General features: G+C 35.4%; 1 protein-coding gene across 2 annotated transcripts in view; it reads left to right on the top strand.

Annotated features, from left to right (window-relative positions):
* Positions 1-19,420, top strand: part of jbug (filamin-type immunoglobulin domains fbug) — a 1,114,928-nt gene that overhangs the window by 292,713 nt on the left and 802,795 nt on the right. For both annotated transcript variants that reach the window (XM_090381438.1, XM_090381439.1), the window contains exons 14-16: positions 4,067-4,234; positions 4,327-4,476; positions 18,784-18,867. In XM_090381438.1, the coding sequence (XP_090237564.1) occupies positions 4,067-4,234; positions 4,327-4,476; positions 18,784-18,867 (402 nt within the window). The remainder of the gene's footprint in view (positions 1-4,066; positions 4,235-4,326; positions 4,477-18,783; positions 18,868-19,420) is intronic.

Below are 19,420 nucleotides of genomic sequence, written 5' to 3'. Positions count from 1 at the left end.
GAATGGATATAAAATTTCAATAAAAAACACCGTACGTATACATTTCTGTAGAAAAAGGAATCTCCACTTTGATCCTGAATCAGGCTGAAAGAACAGACCATCCCAGTTAAAAATAGTGTTCATTTTTAAGGTCTTATTTTATTTATTTATTAAAAATAAAGGCAGCACCCAAGAATGTAAGTTCAAATCTGCTTAACTACTCTCAACTGAGTACCTTACATCTTTCATAAAATAAATAAATAAAACATTATAAAAACTTAAAATATATAAATTAATTAAAAAAAACAAAATAAAAAACAAAATTTACACTAACAACTCATCCATATCTTAAACAGTTGTGGTTACCAAGAACTCTAATATCATAAAGAGACTTTTAAAACTCAACAAGTATTGTCCAGGTCTAATTGGTAAAACTAATCTTCTTATTGTCCAATTTTATCTTCAGATTTGATCTGCGGCAGAACCGGGTTTGTCCTCAGAATAAGCCTCTTCCTCCAAACAAAAACTTCTTTTGCAAAGGCCTGGAGTACTGCAAGATTACATGGTGTTTGAATTAGTTGTTCCACTGCAGCTGAAAAGAATTCCTGGACGTTATTCCTCAGCTTTTCTCTGGATTTATCATATATTGCACAGTCGAAGAGTATGTGGGACCAGTTCTCTTTCGCTCTACAGAAACAGAGGTCTGACTCTGCAAGCCTAAATTGAAACAATTTCTCATTGAGCATCCCATGTCCTGTGACTAGATAGGAGGTTTCCATCGTAAGAGTAAACCATTTTGTAGCAGATTTTGTTTGCCATGATAATTATAACATCCGGTATGAAGTTTTTTTTGTGACTAGTTCCTTGTTGCTTGTGTTCCATCATGTCTGCCATATATGAACTAGCTCATTATAGCAGCGCAGCCTCTCTCTTTTCATGCCTGTGTTTAAGTTAAGGTGGATGCCAAGGATTGCTGCAGGAATCCTCTTCTGTATTCTGTAGCCTAGTCCCATATAAAGTACTAATAGGTCTAGTGGAACCCCTGCAATGATTGTGTTGCAACTGTGGAGACCGTTTTGTAGATCTAATGGGTGGCCAGGAGAAGTCCCCATTTTTTTGTCAAAAACAAGACCTCTGTCTTTTTTTGACAAAAAATTGACCTTTTTAGAGCATATCAGTCACATAAGAGTCCAGTACATCATCTGATCCAGTACATCACTGCACGCTCCGAATAGCCCTTGGTGCTTTTCGTACTTTATCTTTGCTGAGCCTGTACCCGAGGCTCAAGAACCTCCTTTACAAATCAGAAGACATAATCAATTACTTTCTTATGCAGCTAAAATAAAATCCTTAACAGGTCACCCCCTACAGAAAACCTTTTACATCAGAATACGGACAACATTATCAACAACAACAAAGAATCAATAAACTTGCGAGCATGAGATTAAAAACCTTCTCCTCAGTAGAGAACTTAATCTAGATCTTATTACTCCACTGACAGAGCAATCTACGCCACCATGGATAATCAAAGAGCCACATACATACGACTTTTTTTTCCACTTTTGGAGCAAACAAGCTCTCCCTCATATAAACTATCAACATCTGCATGCTGTTTACATGTAACAATTTTTAGGTCCTATATACAATCATTGCATCCTATATACAAATGGCTCAGAAACTGAATCTCAAGTGGGAGCAGCAGTTTATTCTTCAGGTATCACATTCGCCCAAAGACTCCCAAAAGATTGTGGCATTTATACTGCAGAACTGCAAGCCATTATGTTAGCATTAAATCAAATCGACTTTCAAGCTCTCAGAACAGCATCATTTTCACAGACTTCCTTAGCTCCATGCTAGCTATACAAAACGTCAAAACGTTGTAATAAACACCCACTCCAGCAACAGATCCAATGCAGAGTAACAAAACTCATTGAATGAGGTCATAATATTAGACTTTGCTGGATCCCAAGTCATGTCGGAATATATTGCAATGAACAAGCAGACAAAGCTGCTAAAGAAGCAATATATCTGCACCCAAAATACATTCCTTTCTCAGACCACAAATAAGTTATTCATCACAGCGGGATACATCACTGACAACAGCAATGGGAAGTTCTAACCAATAACAAATTGCGCCAAATTAAAAGTGTACTCCAACCATGGAAATCCAGCATACAACAACAGAGACATGATGAAGTGATACTTGCTAGGTTAAGAATAGGACACACTCATTTCAGCCACTGTCATCTCTTGTGAGGAGAGGATCACTCTTTATGTCCTACCTGCCACACAACAAACAGTGGAACATGTACTGATTACTTGTGCAGCTTTTGCAGCTGAGTGCTGAAACTGCTTTAAAGAGTTAATAATCATTGCATCACTCCCTCACTCTCATTGGAAGACAGGAAAAATATAGCAGATGTTTTTCAGTTCCAACAAAATAAATTTCTATAATCAAATATGAAATGAAATGTTATCTCTGCACCAAAATATAGACACCCCATGACCCTCGGAAATCATTTATGGCAAAATACAAACACAAACAGAACTGGCATATAAAACCTTCCAGGCGCATTTTATCCACAGTAGCTCTTGTGACTAGAACACTCAAATCAAATCAAGCTAAAAATATTTTGATGTCAAAATTATGATATGACTTGATTGAATAGAAACGAGAGATGATTACTCTTCATTTACCTTTTCAAAGTAAAGAAGAGGAAATACTTTCTGAAATAAAATTCCTTGCTTTGTATAATGAACAGGAACAAGTTATTTTAGGATGTCGTAAAAGTTATGAATCTGATTTAGATATTCAGAAAACCATGGAGATCTGTCGCGAAAATGCCATACTGACATCGAAGCTGATGCAGCCATCATCAATGATGTACAAAACTTAGCAATGTTGCTTTATTGGGATGCTGATCCATTTAAAGATTTATACGAACACCCAGACAGTGAAATGAATTTTGATATTCTACTAGCAATTCTAAATCAGCACCAAGCTGATTTAGAATTGGTGCAATAGCAAAGATATGAGAAAATTTAATGCCAAATGATCAGTTTTGGAATTTAATGCGAAAAGCTAATTTAAAACATGAAGGAATTTTATTGCATCTCATTTATACTTTACTTGAACCTAATTGTCAACCTATCCAAATATTCCTTACTGGTCCCTCTGGCTGTGGCAAGACATTCGTGATTCGATTATTGATGAAAGTTTATAATCGTTTTACTAGCACCGATAATTTCTGTAATGCTTATATAACTTCTATTGGAAAAGCTGCTGTAGCTATTAATGGTACTACTGTGCACACCTCATTGAAAATTTCGATATCGAAGAATTTGCCTGTCTTATGAAGTTGCTCAACAATATTGCACTCTCTTAAAATATGTACGTGCTTTAATTATCAAAGAAGTTAGTATGATTGGAGCTGAACTTTTATCTCAGATAGATGTTCGCCTGCGACAAATTACAGGCTGTAGATCAAAATTTCAGTGGATTAGACAGTTTTTTGATTGGTGACAGCTAACCCCCTGCCCATTTATTCTGTAGTGGCACATTAAATTTGTGAATTAAATCACAGTTGCTTGAGGAGGAGAATAGAAATATCTAATACTTCCCATCCCACATAACCTCATTTAATAAAGAAACTGCTGCTCTAATTTGGCCCGTCACAATGTGATGGTGTTCACTGTATTGTAAAATTTTGCCTACCTGTTTTTAAAAACTCTTGAAAGTATTTGCACTCTGGTGACTTAATTGGAAAGCATATAGCACAAAATTAAAATTGGTGCAAAATTTTGCACAAATATATCTTGTGTTCTAGCATTCTCTGGTTATCTAGTATGAATAACATCCAGTTTTACTGATGAATAAACCTGGTTTGCATTCATTACATCTTTTTTTTTAACTTCTTTTTTTAACTAACTTTTGTAAGCAACTTTTTGATAAATGACTAAAATTTATAATTCTTGTCTCTCTCATGGTAAGGAGATTTATTTGGTTATGCCGAGGTGTTTGAGAAATCTGCTGGAGTGTATCTTATTTTAGTTAAATCTCCCCCCCCCCCCCCTGCTTATTTTTCAGTTGATGGTGCAGAGGCAGGATCAGGTAACCTTGAGATTCTGGTTAACGGAGGACACGTTACAAGTAATGTGAAGAGCTTAGGAAATCATCATTTTCTTGCATCTTTTATTCCTCATACTGCTACAATGCATGCTATTGAAATGAAATTTAATGGTCATTCAGTTCCAGGTGAGATGCATTCATGTTACTGTTTTTGTGAAGATATACTGAAATTACTTTGAAACAATACAAATTCAAACCTTGATTAAAATTTATTTTAGGCTCGCCTTGGAAATGTGAAGTTAGTGATCAAGCAGAGAACATTTCTGCCAGAGGGGAAGCACTCCATGCTTTTAGCATAGGTCGTTTAGCATTATTTGAAATATATGCTCCAGGATTCTCAAAAGAGGACATTGCTGTGACAATTAAAGGTGAAGATTGTACATGATTAACCATTTCTTCTTTTAGTATTTAATAGATGACAAATAAACTAGGAAAGTTAATTTTTCAGTATTTTTAAAACATGGTAAAGATAATTTACATAAAAACTGTACAAAAATTTAGCATTAGCATTAGTATAGGCACATGATGCAAGAAAGCAATCTTATACAGCATTAGCAAAAAAAAAAAAAAAACCCCTTCCCATTTCACTGATCCATTCTTTCCAAATGTTTGTCTAGTTCTGCCTTGAATTTATTTAAGCTATCAACTTCCACAACAGCAGATGGAAGTTTGTTCCAGCAATCAACTTCCTGCTGCCTAAAAGCAAACTTCTGCACATCTATTCTACAACTGTCTTTCCTCAATTTGAATCTGTGCTCCCTTCAGGTTTGTAAGCTGCGCAAGAGGAAGAATTCCATCAGCATTGAGCCTGCTCAATCCATTCAAGTCCTCATACACCTCAATCAGATCGCCTTGGAGGTGCCTAGTCTCCAAAATCTGCAATTTGCAGAACTTAAACCTTTCTTCATAAGAGCACCCCTTCACTCTTGTTGCCCTTCTCTGTACTCATATTGTTTGATTACATTTTTTTTGTCACAAAGCAAAGGGGCCTCCATAGCCAGGTGGGCAGGAACAGTAGTGTGTAATGCACGCTTCTGGATTAGAACGGGGTTCGAGCCCGTGAGCCACCAAATACGGAGGATGCGGAAAGGTCAGGGAATGACCACCGCATATCCCTGGAGCAATATGGCCTTAGTTGCTAATGCTCCTAAAAACCAAATAACAACAACAACAAAGCAAAGGTATTGTATCATATAATGTTTCTATTGCATCGGACAGTAATTGCAAGGCATTGCCTCAGCCATTTCTATAAATGCAGGTTGGAATGGTATATGTGCTCATTAAAATGCAGGTTTCATGGACAAAAGGGCAATGAGACACTGTCATCTTTTCTGACGAATCGATCATCCTGCATGGCTCGGATGGGAAGCGATATTGTCAGAAGACGAATTGGAGGCATACCATCCTGACTGAATAACACTGACCATAAAGTTCCCTGCCAGTCAGATGGTCTGGGGATGCATAACAAACAAAGGGGTGGGGCGAATTAAGTTTTTTAACAGAGCAGTGAATGCAGAAACCTACACTGCTACTTTGAAGAAGTGCCTGAAACCCGTTATTAGGGATCACCACACAGATGTCCAAAACTGCATTTTTCAACAGGACTCGGCACCTTGCCACACAGCAAAATTGGTAAGTTTTATGCTATTTAGGGTTAATGAGTTTGTCTTTTTGACATTCAAGGCTTAAAACATACTTACACCAATGTTTTCCCTCGTTTTTTCTCCTTTAAGGTGCCTTCATATCTCAGAAATGCTGGCATTACAGTGTTGGAATGCCCCGGCAACAGTCCAGATTTGAATCCTATTGAAAATTGCTGGTATTTTAATGTTGTCTAAAATTGCTCAGAAGAAGCCAACAAGTAAGATTCACCTGCAGGAGAGCATTGTAAGGGTGTGGTACCACAAAATTAGGCAACCGTTATATCCAGAAGTTGATTATCTCTATGCCAGATCATTGCAAGACTGTAATTGCAACTCAAGGAGGAACAACAAAATATTGAAGACTTATTATGCTGATTTACAGTACATAATACTATTATGTTAACTTGTCATTTCAGTTTGTACACATAAATGCAATAAAATGTATGTTTGGTTGTCATGATTGCCATTTGCATGATTTCTCATATTTCCATTAATTATACGCATTTTTCACTTTGGGAAGATGTTTAAGGCAGTTTGGTATATTGGGTGAAGTCTTTTAATTGGATTTCATTCATAGAGATATTTATCCCATCTGACAAATGCATTTCGAACATTTCTGCAACCCACAATGCAGTGCAAAAGATGTTATTTGCAAAATTTACAAGTGATGCTGTTTTTTTGTCCTCTACTGTACAATGCAAACCTTCAAGTTTGGATTCACTAGTATTATTTGAAAAGAGAAAGACAATGCTTTAGTGCAGGGGTGGCCAACAAGTCGATCGCGATTTACCTGTAGATCACAGCTTGAATTTTGGTCTGTCACGTCATGACGAATTTTAAATACAGTAGAATGTTGGTTATCCGGAATAATTTGAAAGGCTGGTCTTTTTTTTTTTTTTTTTTTATTAACAGTTGTATAGTAAGCTCCGGTTATAGTGATCATGTTTGCAAATTGAATTTTGATTATAATAAGTGAAAGATCGAGTTTATTACCTGTTTATAACATATTGTACAAACAAAAAGCCCAATATACCAAAAATTGCAAATTGTTTATATTGTTTTGTGGTTGTGACCTTCAGAAATGTGCTGTAGAAAAATATGAGACTGCTGGGTTTTCTTGGAAACCATGAGTGAATATCAGATAAGTTTGGTTCCAGATTCGGTAAGAATAATATCGTCCCGAAACTTATTTTTTATTTATTATTTTTCTCATTTTTTATGGTAAAATGTGAATGAAAAGAAAATGCGTAGTTTAAACATTGCAACAAAAAACAAAATTATTAATAGAATTAGAAAAGGTGAAAATTTAGGAAATCTCACCAAAGAGTTTAATGTGAGGACTTCAACAATTTACTCTCAAGAAAAATTCTAATGCTATAACAGAATTTATGTCGATCATGGAAAGTGAAGGAGGATCTAGCAGAAAAAAAGACTGTCATAATCTGAAAATGCCACTTTAGAGAACTCACTCACTTTGTTTTCTTCAGAGCGAAGTTTAGGTTTAGGTAATGAAGATTTTAAGACAAGCACAGATTGGCTAAGACATGGTATACGTGACTCAATAGATATTCAAGGCGAGAAACTTTCTGCTGACGAATCGGCAGTGGTGTCCTTTGAAAAGTAACGGGGCTTCAGTTATAGCAAATTATGAGAAAGAAAACGTTTATAATGTTGATGAGACAGGCTTATTATAGAAAGCATTACAGAGAAAAACCCTAGCCATTAAAAGAGAAATGCTTTTACAATCTATGCATCCAGAAATGCTGGACAATCTATGCATCCACTGGGATGCATAGATTGTCCGTGCTCGTTATCGGTAAGTCGAAAAAACTAAGAGCATTTAAAAATCTTTCTAATTTTTCTGTTTTGTACAAAAATGCCTGGATGGATGTTTCTGTTTTCCATTATTGGTTTATATATTGTTTTATTTAATTTAATTGTAGCTAAGATTTAATTAATTAAATTAATTAATTATTTGTTTAATTAAATTTATTTAATCTTACCAGAAAAATTATTTGGAAAATTTTCCGGCTCGATTATCTGAAAGAGGTTTGACATCAGTTATTCCAGATAAATGACGTTCTACTGTATATATAAAAAATAGATTAGTCAAAATCTAAATGTTATTATTATGCGCCCCAATGCATAAGCTTATTACAAATCCATTGAACCACGTGAGTACTCTTGTTGCTGTGCAGCCGCTAGGCTTGTCTAGTGAAAATTCACGGAGTTATGTTGTGGAGAGCAGTGTATGTATTGATTTTTTATTTAGCTTACTTAATATTAATAACTGGACAATACTTACAAGTTAACTTAATACTCTTTGATTTAAAATGAATACTATGAAAAAGATTAAGACGTATCATTTTTATCAAGAGTGGGAACTAGAATACTTTTTTGTAATGATAAAAGAAAAATGTTCTTGTTTGACTTGCAATGCTTCCTTGGCTTAAACGTGCTCTTCAAGATCTGCAATTATCTCGAAATCCTGTGATGCAACGCATTGAAAAAATGAGTAAAAATGTGAGCAAACAATTGCGTGCTCATATTGCTAATTGCATGTCCTTTTCTTTACAACATGAATCTACAGACTTCAGTGATACAGCTCAATTGCTCGTTTTCATTTGTATGGTTTTCGATGATTCCGCCACGAGACGAACTGCTGGATATTGTTTCATTAAAAGAAAGAACTATAGGTCTTGATATATTTAATGCATTCAAAAATTTTATTCAAAAAAAATTAAATTACCACTATTTAAGCTCTTATCAATGACAACAGATGGAGCTAAAGCAACGATGGGGCATCTTAATGGATTCATCGCATTGTGCCAAAAGGATGGCGAATTCCCAGATTTTATGAATTACCACAGTATCATCCATTAACAAGCGTTAGCCAGCAAAAGATTAAATACTAAAAGTGTTACGGACGTAACTTTCGAAATCATGAATTCCATCAGAGGACAATCTCTTCAAAGGAGACATTTTAAAAATGCAACTTGATGAAAATAAACCAGATCTGATATTACGCACAGATGTGAGGTGGCTGAGTCAGAGTAAGTTTCTACAGAGATTTCGAAATTTGCTGAATGAAATTAAGAAAATTGTTAATCAAAGGGGAGATATTTATCAGCAGCTACAAGATATGGAGTGGTTGTGTGACCGATAAATTAAAGTGATCTGAATTTGGAAAAAATAAAAATGTGGGTAACGCGATTAGTAGTATATCTGCATATAAATATCAATTTTTGACAATGGCTAAGGATCTCAAAAAAAAAAAAAAAAAAAGCTATCATTTTGCAAATATCCAAGATCGTTTGCAAAAATATTATTTATTTATTATTAATAGCTGTATGGTGTAAGGAAGTCTGAGGCTTATGCTGCACCAGCCAAAAAATAATTTCTGAGAGAGAGAGAGAGAGAGAGAGAGAGAGAGAGAGAGAGAGAGAGAGAGAAGTAAAAGGAAATCACCAAGAAATAGAAGAATGATGATGTCCAGCTCAGAACTCTGGGTGTGACAAGCTCATACTCGCCAGATGTGAAAACCTGTTTTTGAATTTAATAGTGAGAAATATTTTTCTGAAATTGAGAAAGTTGTGAATGTTTTCGAAACCAGATTCTGTGATTTTAAAACAATTGAAGACATTGTTCAATATATTTTTATCCATTTAATGTCGACTTAGATACGAAACAAATTGCAGAAAAAATCGCCATTTTTCCACATGGAGAAAAAAAATATTACTTGAAAATAAAATTATTACATTGCAAAACAATATCTTCCTAAAAGCCAGATCATCAGAAAAGACTTTTGGAAATATGTTTGCTGAGAGAAGTACCCAAGTGTAAAAAAATGCAGTGAACTTTTAAATTCCTGTTTTGGTTCTACATATCTGTGTGAATTGGCCTTTTCATATTGGAAACAAACAAAGATGAAGAATCGCTGTACTCTTACGGACTTGCATACATAAGATTCTTACGCTTGTCCTTATCACAGTATATCCCCGATTTTGAAAGTTTGGCAGATGACATGAAGACACAAACTTCACATACATTAAAAATTTAAATATATATTAATTTAGAATAAGAATTCTGAATTGTATTTAATTTTAAAATTTATAAACAACAATTTTCAATATGTGTTGATTAACTTTTTTAACCATGTGCAATGAACTTTTTGAGATGGTAGATTGCGGCATATTTTGAAGAAAAAAGTGGATTGCATCACAGATTAAGTTGGCTACCCCTGCCTTAGTGTGTTGTCAGCTTGTTGGTTCTGTCACTGGAATTGTTGAAACCAAGCAAGCTGAAACAGCATCTGAAGGCACATCATCCTGAACTTTTGAACAAAGACATTGATTACTTCAAACTGAAAGAAAAGAATTTGAAGTGGCAAAGGCTTGGATGCCTATGGTGTTTTCACACAGGGTCATCATTCAGCACTGAAAGTGTGTTATGAGGTTTTCTTACTTATTGAGCAGAAAAAGAAACTGCCCAGCTTTGCTGAATAACTTATAATTCCAACAGCAAAATTAATAGTTCACAACATGTTTGGTAAGGGGGAAGTTGGATTATTTGACCAGATCTTGCTGAGTAATTCAACAGTGAATGACGAATTTTTGATATGGCAGAGGATATTAAGGAGCAACTGATTGAGGATCTACAACCAACCGAAACATGAAGTATTTAAATCGATGAGAACACAGACATTACTATTTCTGCCTGTATAATGGCATTTGTGAGATATATTCACGACAGAAGATTTTAGGAAGAGTGTGTTTTGCTTGTCTCTTGAGAATTGCATCTGTGCAGCTGATATATTTTGTAAACTACAAGCTATTGGTAATCAACATAATTTGCTCTGGAATAAACTCTGTGGAATAAAGATGGATGGCATCGCAGCTGTGATAAGGGTCACGTTAGGGCTTCAAGTTTTAATGTGCAGTATTGCTTCAAACATAATTGGCCTTCGTTGTACTTTACACCGAGAAGCTCTAGCTGTGAAACCATTAAATGATGATTTGAAGTTAGTATTAGTAGAGGCATACGATGCAAGAAAGCAAGCTTATGCAGCATCAGCCAAAAAAAAAGCGTTCCCATTTCACCCCTCTGTTCGGTCCAAATACCTGTCCAGCTCAGCCTTAAATTTATTTAGGCTATCAGCTTCCACGACAAAAGATGGAAGTCTGTTCCACCAGTCAATTACCTATTGGCTAAAGGCAAACTTCCACACATCTATCCTACAACTGTATTTGCTCAATTTCAATTTATGCCCTCTCAGGTGATTATTCTGAGCAAGAGGAAGAATCCCATCAGCATTGAGTATGTTCAAGCCATTCATGGCTTTATACACCTCAATCAGATCACCCTGCAGGTGCCTAGTTCCCAGACACTGTAATCTGCAAAATGTAAGCCTTTATTCATAATCTTGTTGCCCTTCTCTGTACTCGTTCCAACAGCTCTACATCCTTCTTAAAATGAAGCCTCCAAACCTGTATAAGGTGTGGTCTGAGCATTATACAAGGTTATACAAGGGGATAATCATCTCCTTATTCCTGCTAGAAACATTCCTGTATATCCCTGACAAGACACCATGAGCTACTCTTGCAGACCATCTGCACTGCTCAGAAAACTTCATATCTGCCTGCACTATTACCCCCAGGTCCTTTTCATTCTCTACCACTGTCAGTGTAGTCCCACAGAGTTGATATGTTACTCTGGGGGTTACTGCTTCCCATATGTAGTACTTTACATTTGTCAATGTTAAACATCATTTGCCACCTCGCAGCCCATCTGCTTAACTTTTCTAGATCCTGTTGCAGAAGTGTACTGTCGTTAGTGTCCTTAACAACCCTGCCAACCTTCGTATCGCCTGCAATCTTGGACATTAAGCCTGATATACCATCATCAATATCATTTTTAAATACAGAAAACAACAATGGACCCAACACTGAACCCTGAGGGACTCCACTAATAACATTAGTCCACGATGAGCTGTGTCCATTGATTACCACTCTCTCTTTTCTCCCACTCAACCATCCCTTTATCCATAGCAGCAATTTGTGTCCAATTTGTGCAGCAGTCTTCCATGTGCAACAGTATCAAAGGCCTTTCTAAGATCCAAATATATGATATCAAAGTTATTCTTTGCATCCAGTTCCTTTGTGACTACATCATAGTATCCAATGAAATTTTTCAGACAACACTTCCCCTTAACAAACACATGCTGTGTCCAAGCTATAACCGAAGTCTTGTCTAGATGATCCTGCAATGCTTCTTTAACCAGTGCCTCCATTAATTTCCCCGGAACAGAAGTTAAACTAACAGGTCTATAATTATTTGTGTTGCCCTTTGATACTTCTTTGTGAATTGGGGTCAGAATTTGCACATCTCCAGTTCATGGGTACCTCCCCTGAGTCCAAGGAAGCTCTCATAATTATGGCTAAGGGTTTGCTTACTTCCTTTAATATAACTGGATAGATCCCATCCACCCTGGGTGCCCTTTTTATGTTTATCTTCAATAATTTCTCCTCCACTTTGCTCTCAGTTATTACAAAATCAACTAGCTCACTGCGAGAGTTTAATTCACCTCAGGCCTCCGTAGCCAAGTGGGCAGGAGTGGGAGTGCAGTAGCACATGCTCTTTGAGTAGACCGGGATTCAAGCCCCTGACTGCTGAATACGGTCGATCTGCCAACACGCACTGGACCAGCGTGGCAGATTATGGTCCATTTTTCTCTCAGCATGAATTGTTGAGGAGGCTTCCGTCCTGCAGTGGGTTGATAATGGCTGCAATTTACTTTTTTTACTGGCATTCCCCTCCCTGAATAACTCCTCTTGTGTGAATGTAGATGCAAAATACTCATTAAGTTTGTTAGCCACCTGAGCAGGATCATCAACAGTCGAACCATCAATATCCAGTGGACCAATCTGATTTATCCCTTTCCATCTAGTGTTTACATAGGTAAAGAACTCTTTTCTGTTTTTCTTTTGATCCTTTGCCTAAGATTTCTCATAATCTGCCTTTGCCTGCCTAATCTCCTGTGTGACTTAAATGTAAGTATGAATAATTATAAAATTTATTTGCAAATAAAAGTTCCCAAGTTCTTTAATTTCACAGTTTCAATTTTTGAATTTCAGAATCAATTTTTGTTTATTTGTGAAAGCAATTAAACCAAATTTCAATTCTGATTGCAATCATACAGCATGTCAGTTTAGGTGCCAAAACTCCTGAGCTCACTTCTACATACAGGAATTAGAATATTACCTCTGATATTAGGGAAATATCCTCAAATTTATTATTGCCTAAAAAAAAAATTTTTTTTTTTTTTTTGTTCAATAATCAAGTACTTTCTATGAGTCAACCTTGTCTTGGCTTGTCTTCCTTCCTGGATTAGGCAATCTGCCTGTTCCAATATCACAGAGGTCTGCCCATCTTTTCTTCTGTCTTCCTCTGTCTCTTTTTTCTTTTGCTCTTTATGTGTAAGCTAATTTAGGGAATCTATTATCTTCTATTCTTTCTACATGTTCTTTCCATCTTTGTCTATATTCTATAATTTTTTTCATTAATTGAGTAAATCTTTAATTCCTTTCTAATATTTATGTTTGGTATTTTATTTAATTTTGTACATCCTTTAACATATCTTAAAAATTTCATTTCTGCAGCTTGTATTCTATTAATGTCTCTTTGTTTCGGTATCCATGTTTTAGAACCTTAAAGAAGTGTTGGTGTTGCATACTACTTTGTAAAATTTCAAACGTGTTGGTATTTCCATTACTTTGTGAAATTTCAATTATGTTTCTTTCCTTGTTCTCTTAGCCAGAATTCTTTTTATTGTTCCACAAATATTTTGAAATTTTGCAATTTCTGGTTCATATCTTCTTCAACATCATATGTTATATTACATCCTAGATATTTAAAATGTTCTACTTGTTCTAATATTTTATTGTCTATAACTATTTTTGTTCTCATCCTATTTTTCCCCTTAAAAGCCATTGTTGTAGTTTTCATTGTTGATATATTAACTGTATATTCTTCTGTTATTTGGTTTAATTTAAATCCTGATCTTTGTAAATTATCTTCACTATCTTGAATAATTACTTGATCATCTGCAAATAACAGTGTACTAATCCTATTCTTTGTATTTAAATATATCCCTGTATTAATTTCTTCTTGCCATTTATATATCATATCCTTTATATATGTGTTAAATAATGTTGGTGACAAGTTACATCCGTGTCTAACTCCTTGATTTATTATACTTTCTTCTGTTAATTTATTACCTGTACCTGTTACTATTTTTGTTCCTTTATATAAACTCTTTTTTTTGTAAGAAGCTTTAGGTATCCCTTATAACTCAATATGTCCCATAGTGTTCGTCTGTTTACTCAATCAAATGCTTTTTCATAATCTATAAATGCCAAATGCATTCGAAATTAAACTCTTCGTTTTTCTATTATTTGTTTTAATACAAATATATTATCTGTACATGATCTTCCTTTTCTGAATTCTGCTTGTTCTTCTATTAATATTTCATCAGAGATAATTTTAATTATATTATTTATTATTTTGCTATACATTTTGCTCCACTAATCACTTGGAGCTCTTTGACTTCTTCTCTTTGAAACTTGACTTTCTCCAGTCCAACTTTCCTAACAGTGAGGTAATTTTCCTTGGTGATTTTAATGTTCACAACTCCAGCTGGCTTCCGGTTTCTAGTCACACTGACCCAGCTGGTCGAGATGCTGAGGCTTTTGCAATTACTAATGACCTTGCACAGATTGTTCATTTACCTACAAGAATACCGGACAATCCTAATCATACAGCCAATACACTTGATCTTTTTCTCACAAACAACCCTTCTAAGTACACGGTCGAAGTGAGAGTTCCTTTAGACACTTCAGATCACAACTTGGTGATTGTCTCTTCTACAATGGAACCTTTATCTCATGGCTATTCCCAACCTCGTGTTGTTTGGCATTACAAGAATGCAAAATGGGATGACCTGCGAGACATCTTTTCTTCTTTTCCTTGGTCGGATTACTGTTTCAAAACTTCTGATGTCAATGTTTGCTCAGATCGTGTCACTGAAATTATTCTTGCAGGAATGGAATCCTTTATCCCACACTCCACATTAAAATCTCATCCTTTATCTAAACCTTGGTTTTCCAATAAATGTGCTAAGGCTGTTCAAGAGAAGAATGTTGCATATCATAATTGGCTTGTTTCTAATTCTCCAGTTTCATTTTCTGTACACCAAAGCTCGCAACAATTGTAAAGCCGTTATTAATCAGTCCAAACTAGAGTTTGAACAGGCTAAGAGTAGAAAACTTCTTCTTTAGTAGCCGAGCATTCTGGTCTCTTGCTAAAGCTATTGGCCGCAACTTTTGCCCATCTCTGTTCCCACCTCTGTCCAAACCAGATGGTTCTGTTGCCATTTCAGCCAAGGATAATGCTGACCTGCTAGCATCCCATATTTCTTCCAACTCATGTATTAATTATCTTGGTAAAACACCTCCCATCATTCCCAACACGCTCCATTAAATGCCTCCTCTGGTCTTCCGTCCAAAGGATGTCAGGATTTGACAAATCTTGATGATAAGAAATCTCCAGGTCCCGATGGTATTTCTCCACTTGTTCTCAAACCTGTGCTCCTGAACTTACTCATATTCTTTACTGCCTTTTTTCATTTTCTTATTCCAAAGGTGTTTTTTGTTCTGCTTGGAAATTTGCTGATATCCAGCCAGTTACTAAAAAGGGTGATAAATCCCTCCCATCCAATTATCCTCCCATTGCAATTACTTCTACTCTTTCTAAAGTAATGGAGAAATCAATTAACCGCCAACTCTTAAAACTACCTAGAAACCTTCCGTCTGATCAACGATCACCAGTATGGATTCCGTCAGTGTCGATCCACTGGTGATATTCTTGCTTATGTTACCCATTTATGGTCTAATTCAATGGAAAGGTTCGGAGAAACACAATTAGTTGCTCTTGACATCTCAAAGGCTTTCGATCGTGTTTGGCATAAAGGTTTTCTAAACAAGCTTCCATCTTATGGTTTGCCAACTGTTTTTAGTAATTGGTTATCCAGTTTTCTCTCTGATCGCTCACTGAGGGTGATGGTAAATGGCTCTCTGTGTTCTAACTTCTCCACTAATGCTGGTGTCCCCCAAGGTTCAGTTCTTTCCCCCACTCTTTTCCTTTTGTATATTAATGACCTTCCATTTACTGGAAATCCTATGAATAGTTTTGCCGATGATAGCACATTGCATTCCACTTTCCATTTTGAGAAACCTTGTCCTGCTCAGTCAGCTTCAATTTCCCGAAAATCTGCTACCAATTCCTTAAATACCGATCTTCAGGTAATTCTCCAGTGGGGCAAAGACAACTTAGTTGATTTCAACCCTTCTAAAACTCAGTCTTGTCTTATATCTCACAAAATGGATTCTTCTGCTCCAATGCTTATCTTTAGTGACACTCCGATTTCTAGGCAAAATGATATATCTCTTTTGGGGATTACCCTGACTTCTAATCTCTCTTGGCACAAGCACATTACAAATATTGCTTCCTCTGCATCTAAAATACTTGGTTTTCTCTTTCGCTCTCGGCGTTACATTTCTTCCAAACAGCTGCTCACTCTGCATAAATCGCAAATCCGCCCTGCCATGGAATATTGTTCCCACATCTGGGGTGGTGCCCCCAAACCTCTCTCAGGCTTCTTGATTCCATTCAGAAAACGGCAGTTAGGTTAATTAATGATTCATCTCTAACAGAGTCTCTCCACTCGCTCTCTCATAGATGTACTGTTTCTGCTCCATGCCTCTTCTACAGATACTTCCATGGGCATTGTTCTTCTGAATTGGCTTCTATAATTCCTGCTCTCTCTTTCAAAACGGTCCGAACACGTGCCACCACCAGCCAACATCCATTTACTGTCCAACTCCAAACTCACAGAACCAACTTTTCATCTTCCTTGTTTATTCATTCAACTGCTGTTTTCTGGAACAACCTTCCTTCATATGTATTTCCTGAAAATTACAGTTTATAGAAATTCAAGTCCAGTGTCAACAAATATCTTCTTTCGTCTTCTCAACCCCCAACCCAAGCACGGTACTAAGTACTATAGGTTTTAATACCTCTCATGTTTGGGGTTTACATAAAAAAAAAAAAAAAAAAAAACATTTTATATACTGTATTTAATATGCTAATCCCTCTAATTATTTGTATCATTTCTATTTCCTTTTTTAAATATTGAAATAATTTTTGCTATCTTCCCTTCCTCTGGTATTTTATATTGGTTCCAACATTTGTTAAATAAATTTAGTATCCTATCTTTTAAAAAACTTCCTCCATACTTGATCAGTTCTGCATTTACCATCCATTCCTACTGCTTTCCTATTTTTTGTAGCTTTCAATGCCTTTTCCAGTTCTTCTTTTGTTATCGGATCTATATCACTAATTGATCTAACTGTATCCCTTCTATTTGATATGTGGGCCTTTCCACAATTCTTCATAATGTTTTTTTCCATTGTTCTTTCTTTATTATATTTGTTCTTGAAGTGTCTCTCTCTCTCTCTCTCTCTGCCATTCAGTGTTTCATCATTTTATATTCCAAATTTTGTCTTCCACGAACATCATGTTCTATTGTACTTATAAATCTATCCCATGACTCTGCTTTAGCCTTCCTTATTATATCTTTAGTTTTATTACATTCATGTTTATATATTTCTTCATTCTCCCTTGTCCTGTTTTGTATGTATTTAAGATATTTATCTTGTTTGTCCTGTACTGCTTTAGCTATTTCTTCATTCCATATCTTTACCTTCCTCTTCTTATAGTTTTTCCTGGATTTTCCTAGTGTCTCTTTTGCTATCTTTTGAATTATATTTTGTATATTGTTCCATTCTTCTTCTATTTATTCTCTCTCCAATGTTTTACTTATTTCATCTTTAAGCCTTGTTTCATATAAATTTTGTATACTTTCTTCTTGAAGTAGATATACTTTGTAACCTAACTCCTCCTTCCTCTGTTTAATAGCTTTTCTCTTCTTCCATTTAGCCCATAACTCTATTTTTGAAGCCACTAAAAAATGATCTGAATTAATATCATATCTTCTAAACACCTTAGTATCTCAATATTGTTTTGCTAATTTTTGAGTTACTATTACATAGTCCATTCTTGATTGTGTACCTCTTGCCGACCATGTATATTTATGTATATCACGTTTTCTAAAAAATGTATTTGTTATCTTTAAATTATTAAATGTTGCAAAATCTCTTAATTTATATCCATTTCCATATACTTTATTTTCTCCATAACATCCTATAATATTTTTTATTGGCTTATTCCCTACCCGAGCATTATAATCTCCCAAAATAACTACCTGGTCCTTTTTTTCATTCTTATCTAGTTCTTTTTGTAATTCTGAATAAAATTTATCTGTTTCTTCCTCTTTTCCATCTTCTGGAGCATAAATTCCAATTATACATAACTTCTGTCTACTTTAAATTTTACTGTTATTATTCTATTGTTTATAAATGTATAGCTCTGCATTTTGGTTTTCCCTTTCCGATCTATTAATATTGCTACCCCTCCACTAGCTCTTTCCTTTTGATCTACTCCACTGTTATATCATTGTATAAGAATCATAATCTTTCATAGCTTTTAATTTTTTCTTTGTTTCTTTTATGACTGCTATATTTACTTTCTTCTGTTTTCAGTATTTTGACTTCTTTATATCCTAATCCTCCTCTTATGTTCCATGTTACGATATTTAAAATGTCCGTTATTCCTTTTCGTTTCCTTTTCCTAGTCCGAGTCGCATCCCTTTGTCCGTCCAGTTTTCCTCTTTGAGCTTTATGAGTTTTTATTTTTTTTTTTTTACATGGGTAGGGAACCAGCCTCCCGCACAACCCCAAACCAGGAGGACCAGTATGTTACTCTTTGTCTGTTTTTATTATGAGTTAGTTTTTATTGTATATTTATTACCAGGCATTAATTCTGTTCTAATCTTTTTTTTTTTTTTTTTTTATTCAGGTCCTTCTAAAAATCCTATTCAGTATAGGCTTTTAGATAATCATAATGATGTTTACCATGTGGAGTTCACTGCGTTTGAAGTTGGTAAGTAGAATATTTTCATAATAATGGAACCATGAAATTTCATAAGATAACTAAATGGGGGGGACCATGGGGACCATAGTAGTGTTTAAAATTATGCAGATTCAGAATATACAACCTCACTCACACTACTGAACCCCTGATTCAAAATTTGATACATGGTCAGGTTTAGTCCCCTGATGAAATACCTGATCTCTCATAGTTATAGCTTGTCTGTTTTATGATGGCAGGCAGTTGGCAGTGCAGGAGAGGGAAAGGTCAGTGTCACAACCACACAGTATTGGCTTTTTGTTTAGACCAGTTAATTATTCGGTACTTGGGCTAGATGACAATATAGATTAATAAGGACAGTAAAGTTTGTCATTAGTCTAAATGTGGTCTTCCTTAAAGGTGCATCCTTTAGGACTCAGCTTGACTGTACTTATTTTTGGATATGAACGACGCATATCTTTTACCACTTTTGACTGAGCCCTATACACTTAGTCAGATACGCTCTGACAATGACCACGTGTCAGCCTGTTTTTAACTATTTAAAACTGATAAACTTATTTACATC

This window comes from Mastigoproctus giganteus, chromosome 9 (assembly GCF_048544385.1).
Source record: "Mastigoproctus giganteus isolate SK-2022 chromosome 9, ASM4854438v1, whole genome shotgun sequence".
NCBI classification, from domain to species: Eukaryota; Metazoa; Arthropoda; class Arachnida; order Uropygi; family Thelyphonidae; genus Mastigoproctus; species Mastigoproctus giganteus.
The sequence above is the reverse complement of the archived record's forward strand: the minus strand, read 5'-3'. Positions and strand labels throughout refer to the sequence as shown.